At 48.4% G+C, this 9,208-nt stretch overlaps 1 protein-coding gene across 1 annotated transcript in view; it reads right to left on the bottom strand.

Annotated features, from left to right (window-relative positions):
- Positions 1–9,208, bottom strand: part of ITGAE (integrin subunit alpha E) — an 83,471-nt gene that overhangs the window by 5,348 nt on the left and 68,915 nt on the right. Inside the window, exons 22-28 of the mRNA XM_015406874.1 lie at positions 8,435–8,567; positions 7,637–7,681; positions 7,334–7,432; positions 6,167–6,246; positions 4,855–4,932; positions 4,316–4,382; positions 4,121–4,228 (exon numbers count right to left, since the gene is read on the bottom strand). Coding sequence (XP_015262360.1) covers positions 4,121–4,228; positions 4,316–4,382; positions 4,855–4,932; positions 6,167–6,246; positions 7,334–7,432; positions 7,637–7,681; positions 8,435–8,567 — 610 coding nt within the window. The remainder of the gene's footprint in view (positions 1–4,120; positions 4,229–4,315; positions 4,383–4,854; positions 4,933–6,166; positions 6,247–7,333; positions 7,433–7,636; positions 7,682–8,434; positions 8,568–9,208) is intronic.

Genomic DNA, 9,208 nt, shown 5'->3' with positions numbered 1-9,208 from the left:
CAAGAAAAAGAAGATTCTGTCCGAGGTGGAAAGTTTCAACAGCAGCACGCTGAGCACTTCATCCACCAGACCTCTCCCTGCAAGGACACCCAAGACCCCCTTCACTCAAAAACTTGGCTATTCCATTTGCCCTGCCTCTTCCATGGTCCTGCTGTCATCCATGAACTCCTCTTCCATAGCAGAAGTGATGCTGACGGATGCAGGAAAGGTGTATGGCGAATGCCAACAAGATGGCCCCATCTCCTTTGAGGAGTGTATCCCCCTGGAGAAAATGCAAAAATGCAAGAAAATTGGAGAGGGGGTATTTGGGGAGGTTTTCAAAACAGATGGCGAGAAGGGAGCTGTGGCTTTGAAAATAATCCCTATTGAGGGGAGCACCAAAGTCAATGGGGAAGCTCAGAAGACCTTCAGTGAGATCTTACCGGAGATCATCATTTCGAAAGAACTCAGTCTTTTGGCTGAAGAGGAAGATAACCAGACTTCTGGGTTTATTACCTTGTATTCGGCACACTGCGTGCAAGGAGCCTACCCTGAACGTCTCCTGAAAGCCTGGGATGAGTACAACCAGCTGAGAGAGTCTGAAAACGATAGGCCAGATTTCTTTGGAGCTCAGCAACTCTTCATGATCCTGGAGTTTGAGTTTGGGGGCACCGACCTGGAGAACATGAGGAACCGGCAGCTGAACTCTGTGATGGTAGCTAAAAGCATCTTACACCAGGTCACTGCTTCTTTGGCAGTGGCAGAGGAAGCGTTGCAGTTTGAGCACCGAGACCTGCACTGGGGGAATGTGCTGGTTAAGAAAACTACCTTGAAGGAGCGGAGTTTTAAGCTGAGAGGGGAAAGCCGCACCCTTCCCACTCAGGGAGTCCTTGTGAACATCATAGACTACACCTTCTCCAGGTTGGAGAAAGATGGCCTGACGGTGTACTGCGACCTCTCGACTGATGAAGAGGTGTTCCAAGGAAGAGGGGACTATCAGTTTGACATTTACAGGCAGATGAGAGAGGAAAACTCGAACAGCTGGGCTGACTATTTCCCCCACAGCAATATCTTGTGGCTTCACTACCTAGCAGACAAACTTTTGAAAGAGGTGTCTTACAAAAAGAAGCCCACATCCTCCTCGATGAGGCAGGTGCAGAAACAACTTGAGTTGTTCTCTAAACAGGTTCTCAGCTTCTGTTCTGCCACAGAATTGTTAAACACAAGCACCTTCTTTCACTGACTTGAGGCGAACGGTAGGTGCCATGTGGGCACTTAGCTCTGCAGGAAGTGTTTTCTAAACCAACAGCAATTATATTTTATGTATATAGCAGTAGAGGATAGAGCAAATAAACAGCAAGAAGGGAACTTTTTATTTCCTAATTTGATTTATGTTATTGATCGATTTCAGCCTAGATGTGAACTTAAAAAGATAGCTTTGCATTCACCTAACTAAAAAAAAAAAAAAGATAACATTTTGTTTCCTAGACAGAGGTTTATATCACAATAAAAAAGTATTGCTACTTGCTATAGTATCTCTATATTAAACCTGAAAACCATTATATTAGGAAGGATTTGTTTGACAATTGGTTTTTTTGTAAAAAGTGGGTAGTCTGTTTTGGTTTCTAGTCAGACAGATAGCATGTTTACTACTACTGTGTGTGTATGTATATATGTATATATGTATATATATATATGGCTCAAAACACTGCAGTAGTAAGAGCTGGAGAGTCCGGGACTCCTCTGTGTGCCCTGCAGCTTTATTAATATTTTTAAAACTTGATTTGTAATGGTTTAATTGTCTTTAATGGGCACCTTGTACTATGTCTTATAAGGCCAGAAATAGTGTTAACTAAATTAGTAGCATATGGGGTAGCAAGGCTGGATCGCACTAGCCTGGCCTTGTTGCACTGTCACAAATCACATGGCCATTCGAGGGCTGTGCTCCCTTCACCTGGCACACGCCTGCAGTGGCATGTACTTTTGGACACGAGGAGACAGCCTCACTGCCCCAGGCCAACACATCCTCCTGAGCAGCTGTGGCCATCAAGGACTTTAAAAGAGAGCCACAACTCCAGTGGCAGGGTGGGGCCGTGGCAGTTCCCTGGACTACCACGTGACAGTGAGTCTTCCATGGAAGTGTTCCTGTAGAGGAAAGGCTGCCTTTTCTCACCAACTGTCTAGTCATCTGGGTTGACCCAGGATTTCCTGTAGGCAGGGGAAGCTGCCAGAAGCGGATCGTTCTAAGGTTACAGATTTCCTGTCAAGTAATTTTCTGAGCCAGTAAGTTTTGTAGGCTCCCTTGCAAGGTTGATTTCATGCAAAGTGTGAGTGACAGCTGTGAGCTGATCATGTGGCTGTGACAGGCGCTGCCCTTTGTCAAGACTCACCAATGGCCATGCACATCTCTCTAAAAGCTTGTGGGGTTCCCCCCCCCCCGTGCTTATTGCCCCGTGAAGGGGGCTCTTAGCTGTGATGGACACACTCAGCAGAATACAGTTATAGAATGAACTGTCCCAGTTCAGACTGCTGATAGAGGATCTCGTTTTGGAATGTTCTCATACGTTAAGAACTTTATGCAAACAGAAGAGTAGCAGAGCAAGCCAAGACATGGCTTTTCTCCCTGCTGTGCTGGTTTTCTGCCTGCAGCAAGCTTTCATTGCACAGGGATGTTCAAAGCTGGAATACATCACTCACGGTCTGAAGTGGCCTGGTCCGTTTCAGACAGCGAGTGGTCTTACTGCATGGGTAAACCATGAGGAAAGACTGAGGAGTCTGGGACTCTTCAGTTTGGGGGGGGGGACACTGAGGGGGGGGACAAGATAGAGGTTTATAAAATTATGCACGGGGTCATGCAAATGGACAGAGAGAAATTTGTCTTCCTCTCCCATAATACTAGAATGAAGATGACGAGCAATAGCTGCAGGACAATCACTAATTAAATTGTGGAATTCACTGCCTGTCGATACAGTGATGGCTGCAAGCATAGATGCCTTTCAAAGGGGGTTTGGCAGATTCGTGGAGGAGAGGTCCACGAATGGCTACTAGCCAGGGTGAGTTAAGGGAACCTCCATATTCAGAGGCAGTGCTGGGAGGCCAACATTGGGAAGATCTTGGTCTCTGTGCCGTGTCTGTTGGCCCTCCAGGGCAAAGGGGTGACCATTGTGTGAAACACGCTGCTGTGCTGGATGGACCCCTGGTCTGATCCAGCTGGGCTGTTCATATGTTCTTACTGCTGTACAGCACTGGATTAAAATACTTTCTCTGCTAAGTTGCTGTTTAGTAGTTAGTGATATGTTAAACAACAAGAGGGTTGGGGCTTTACTTTTTTGGGGGAAGGGTAATGTTTAAAATTTAGGCTTAACGGTGTTTCGGGTTCTAAATTGGGCCATTGCAATTTTCCTCCTCCAAGTGGGATTCAGCTCTCCAGCCATACCTGATGGGCCTGTGTGGTGTTCTATTAAAATCCAGTCCATTAGATATGGGAATACAGAAACAGGAGTTGTCAAACTCCCTCCAGGCCACCGTACATAGCTGAAAGTAGGGTGCACTTGACTTGGTAGGTGTGTAAATACATCTCAGAAGAAGGGCTGATGCTCTTGTCGAAGATGGGCAGGAAATGTTTAGCAATAAGAAATACGTGTTCGCGCACACGTGTGTGCGTGTCATTTTGGTGAGGTCACAGAGCTCAGCGCATGCAGAAGCACCTGGATTCAGTCTCCAGGTTAAGAGTTCCCTGGTAGCTCTGCTGAAACAGCATAGGCTCGGAAGGGGTGATGCTCTGATTTGCGGTAAAGGTTTGCAGAGGCTCTGTAGCATGGCCGACCTGGCCATGAGCAAGAACTCTGAAGCCCATGCCTAGGCGAAGGTAGGAGAAGGGAACTATGGATTGACAGGGAAACGGCATTCAGATAGGACACCCCCCACACTGCAAGCTCAAAAGATCACCAGTTTAAGTAGACAGTGGTGGAAAAGGCCAGGGAAGTGACAGGGATCTGTCAGTGAAAAAGCATCCCCACTGGTAGGAATGAGGTAGTCGGAGACTCAGGCCTGGAGAGCCAAGGCTAGACCCAGCCTTACCATAACAGCAGTTTCATGCATCCAAAGCTATGAGGAGCCCAGGTGAGATGGAAAGCGTTACCTGTGTCCCGGTTGCATTCTTCACATGGATAACCTGGTGGCTGTCTATGAGGGCTGGCACCCAGACCTGCAGTTCAAGCTGCACCCCATACGGGTTTTTTCCATTTATCTGCAAGGCAGTGCCAAAGGTCAGAAAATGGCACTGTGCCTGCCCATGAACAGGCAACAAGGTGAGGGACGGTGGCCTCAAACTTACATTAAATTCAAAGCGAGTGTTCTGGGAGGCTCTTTTGCTCATGTTCACGTATAGAATAGGATCTGGCCTGGAGGCAAAAAATAAATCCGAATAAGACAACATTTTGATGTCTACGGTACAAACTATTTGCATCAGGATGGGTGGGGAAGGCTTGTGTGTCTCTTCTGAGAGAGTCACACATTAGGAGGCTGTCCTCATTTTGGTGCAAAAATGTATGCCGAGTCTCTCCTCTTCAGTATGCTAATAGTAATACTGGCCTATCTTACAGGGTTGTTGTAGAATTTACTGTCCCATGGAAAATGCTTCGAATACTTACAAAGTGCTATTTACATACAAATAGTATTACTGTTCTCTTATCCAAAAAAGTTTAAAGTGAATACCTATGCCACATGCTTAATCTATTCTAAAAAAAATTAAAATCAGCTTTATTACTAATAAAATTGGAAGGCCCCCCCCCCATTTTATTCTGAAAGGCTGTATTCAACACCCTGCCTCCTGCTCTTGCACTTTAGGATGGTGGAGTGCTTGGGGCCATTTACCTGCTGAGGAAAGTGCTGAAAGCATATTTCACGTTGAAGAAATGTTCTTCTATCAAGGTCGTGCTGTTTGGGTTGGTGCTGTCAAAATAAATAAAGCGTCAGCAGCATTTCTCTTTAAACCTCTCATCAGTGGTGGTGTCAAGTCACGGCTGACTTGTGGGGTTATGGGCTAGCCTGGTCATCGAGGTTTGGGTAAACCTCTCACTGCCACCACTTAAAGAGTGTCTCCTTCTACTTTACCAATGTAGTTGAGGAACTGCACACGGAAGCCCACACTGCAATAAATGAATTCCTCTTTAAAGCAAGGGCCGGCAACTGGCATCCTCTAAGCCAAATCAGACCTCTTCCTTTCGGAGTCCCCAGTTATCAACTCAAGAGGCAAAGGAGGTGGGATATGCCAACTAGCTGGTGCTGCTCTGCTCTGTCACCCACCTCTCTTTTCAGGACAGTTAAATCTGAGTCCAGTAGCAGCCACCTTAAGAGACCAACAAGAATTTTGGGGTATCTGCTTTTGAGAGTCAAAGCTCCCTTCAGATTGTCCTTCCTGCACAATGATATTGTTGTTGGGGTTTTGGGTGACTATTTTGTGTGTGTGGGTGTGCTTGCGAGCCTGGAAGTCATAGTGACTTCTGGCAACCCCTAGAGAAGAGAAGACAACACTGGATTTATACCCCATGGCCCTTCACTACCCGAAGGTGTCTCAGAGCGGCTTACAAACTCCTCCCCACAACAGACACCCTGTGAGGTTGGTGGGGCTGAGAGAGCTCTGACAGAAACTGCTCCTTTTCAAGGACAGCTCTTATCAGAACTACGGCTTGCCCAGGGTCATCCAGCCAGGTGCAAGTGGAGGAGTGGGGAATCAAACCCGGTTCTCGCAGATAAGAGTCCACACACTTAACCACTACACCAAAGTGGGGCTAGGACGTTTTTCAGAGAGATGGCTTGATTGCCTGCCTCTATGTCCTGGCCCTGGTATTCCTTGGAGGTCTCCCTTCCAAGTACTTGCCAGGGTCAGCCCTGCTTAGATTCTGAGATCTGACGAGATCGGGCTTGCCTGGGCTATCTGGGTCAGGGCCTGCACAACGGTATTGTTGACTTCGACTTTCAGAGGCCGGCACCCCCTGTCTTTTTGGTGCTAAAATTGACCAGAATCCTTCTGAAGCGCAGTTACAGTAGCACCTTTAAAGCATAATGTACGAGCATCCTGTACACAGCCATGGTGCCTTGCTTGAGCAGACAGATTCACACTTAAATCTATTTTTGGTCAATAACAGTTGTTTGCTCCGGCAATCAAGAACAAGGTTTTATTTACTTGCTGAGGTTAACAGTGATGCTTGGAGAATCGTTGGGGAACTTTCTTTCCTCTAATTGCCAGATCACGGAAAAATTTGCCTGTGGTGTAAAAGAGCAGAGAGATCAGTTGAATGTCCATAAAAACGGTCCCCTAAGCTTGTGCATTTTAAAACTCTGCCAGGCAGTCTTTGAGGCAGGTATTTGGCTGGCTAAACGTGGGCTGTTTAGTTCAAACCAATGTGTAAAATCCAGGCATGCACCTTCTCTTGGGGACTGACGTGATATCATGGAATGTTCACATTGTCGTTTCTCACCGCAGTGCTGCTGTTCCCAACCCTCTTATTCCCCTGGGGTCTGCGTAAGGGTTTCACTTAACCCTCCCTTCTGCTTGGCCCCATCTTCTGCACCCCTCTAGATCTCTTCCCTCATGATGCTGCCTCTCAGTCCAATGCAGCTCTCTGGTCCCTCTTCCTGACCAGCTTTGTTGTTCAGTGTAGAAATCATGTTTGCATCTCTCAGCTGTTGCTGCTGGCAACGAGCACAGGGCCTCCTGCCCTTCAGGCTCCTGTGAGGGGTTTCCCCATCCAAACTGGCCTTTCGCTTCTCCACAAACACTCTGCTGTGTGTTGACATTCTTCTGCTGACTGTTTCCTTCCCAGAAGTCAAGAGTATTTGTGAACATTCCATGACATCACAGTGCAAGGAAAACATGTGGTGTTATGTACCAGCCAACAGGCAAGGAAAGGTGTTGAATACCCTACTTGAAGGACAGTCGTCATTGCACAAAGGAATTGGTAAAAGGTAAAGGTTCCCTTGCTCGAAAGCCAGTCGAATCCGACTCTAGGGTTGCGGTGCTCATCTCCGTTTCAAAGCCGAGGAGCCAGCGCTGTCCGAAGACGTTTCTGTGGTCATGTGGCCGGCATGACTAACCACCAAGGCGCACGGAACGCTGTTACCTTCCCACCAAAGTGGTACCTATTTATTTACTTGCAATTTCTTGCTTTCGAACTGCTAGGTTGGCAGGAGCTGGAACTAGAGATGGGCGCTCACTCCATCATGCGGCACCCAGGTCTCAAACTGCTGAACTACTGACCTTCCACAGCCTGCAGTTCAGCATCTTAACCACTTGAGCCACCGCAGCACAAAGGAATACAACCCCTTTTAATCCATTCTGCAGGTGATTTACCGTAGTCCTGAACACGGGATGTCCAATCTTGCAGTTCAGAGAGGAGAACTGAGGCTTGGTTGGTTTAGGGGCATCACAGTCGATCGTTGCAGAAGAAATCTGCCAAGACACAGACAGCAGGATTCAAACCAGAATGCCCCCAAAACTCCTGTTCCCCGTCCCGGCTTCTTGCATTCCCAATTGTCAGCCTCACCAGCCAGTAAAGAGAGTCGCTGCCTCAGCCTGGGAGCTGGAGAGCTGAGATTGCCTAGCCAATCCCTGTGGATCGGAACCCCACCCCCCCAAGAGCAAGAATCAGCTTACCCTGTCCTCTGACAACAACTCCCCACCTGACGAAGGGGTTGAGTACTGCAAGAAAGGTGGGGGGGAAGGGTGTTAAATAGACACACGTTTTCATCTGTCACTTGGTTAATCTGGTTTTAAAACTGCCTTGCTGGATCGGACCGAGAGGGTCCCCATTCTCCCAGTTCAGTGTTCCCCACGAAGCTCACAAGCTGGCTATGAAAGTGACCGTCTTTCCTCATTGGTTGGGTCTCAGCATTTGGTACTCAGGTACACTGCTTCTGTACACAGAGGCTCCATTTCGCTATTACGGCTAATGCAAACCATATCACGCTGGCTGTCATCTCACAGGGACAGTTTGGTGTAGTGGTTAAGTGCGCGGACTCCAATCTGGGAGAACCGGGTTTGATTCCCCACTCCTCCACATGCACCTGCTGATGTGACCTTGGGTCAGTCACAAGCTCTGGCACAGCTGTCCTTGAAAAAGAGCAGTTTGTGTCAGAGTTCTCTCAGCCCCACCCACCTCACAGGGTGTCTGTTGTGGGGAGGGGAAGGGAAAGGAGTTTGTAAGCTGCTCTGAGACTTTAAGTGAAGGGCGAGGTATAAATCCAATCTCTTCTTCTTCTTCTAACAACCTAGCTGTCAAGGGTGGTGCGTCTCTGTATCCCGTTCCCCGCTCTGCCTTCCCTCCTGTTCCTTCTGCCCCCTCTCTGTTAGGAGTCTTGGCTCAGTTCTAGGGGTGATGCAGCTGGTTTCTGAATTACACTTGAGTTGCAAAAGGGTGCTCGGGCTGAGCACCGCTGCTAAGTAGCAACTCACCTCTTGGACCTTTTTGAAGCACAGGTTTTCTGGGTATTCCAAGACCACAGATGTCAGGTAAGAATTGTCACCCGTGTTTGCCAGGTGGAGGTTCATGGTCAGCTCCTTGGTGGCGCCAACCACCAGGTTCTTCCTGCGAGGATGTGGAAAGAGAAGAAGGGGGCACTTCAGAGCCAAGGGCACCCTCTGCTGGTACTTAGCCCAGGACTGTTCCTGTGCTTCTCACTCCTGTGCCCACCTCTCACCTCCTTGCTGGGTCAAGCTTCAATTCTGTGTGCCAGGGTGCCTCTGAAGGCAGGGAAGCCAGCAAAAAAAGGTGTCCGCGTGCCAGGTGCCTCCCAAGGGGAACCCTGAGTGTATGAACTCTGCAGTTAAGGCTGGCTGTGCTTCTCTGGGGCTTGCCTGTCTCTGGTAACAGACGGGGAAACTGCAGGGACCAATGCTCCCTCTAAGCTGTGGAGTCTTGTGAGCAAAAATTCTACTCTGAGCTGCTGGCATTGAAGTCGTGAGCGAACCACTGGGCTATGGCATAAACTAGTTTGCTCTGGAGCCCTCCTTCCTGAGCCAAGGCAAAAGTGTGAGAGCCGGAGGCTAAAACACTGTGGGCTAGCTCACACTAACTCAGCTTAGAGGGAACACTGGCAGGGACCAGTGCTCCCTCTAAGCTGTGGAGTCTTGTGAGCAAAAATTCTGCTTTGCGAGCTGCTGGCATTAAAGCTGTGAGCGAGCGATTTGGCTACTGCATAAGTTAGTTTGCTTGGAGCCATCCTTCCT

Source organism: Gekko japonicus, unplaced genomic scaffold, assembly GCF_001447785.1.
Source record: "Gekko japonicus isolate JY-2015 unplaced genomic scaffold, Gekko_japonicus_V1.1 scaffold1175, whole genome shotgun sequence".
NCBI classification, from domain to species: Eukaryota; Metazoa; Chordata; class Lepidosauria; order Squamata; family Gekkonidae; genus Gekko; species Gekko japonicus.
The sequence above is the reverse complement of the archived record's forward strand: the minus strand, read 5'-3'. Positions and strand labels throughout refer to the sequence as shown.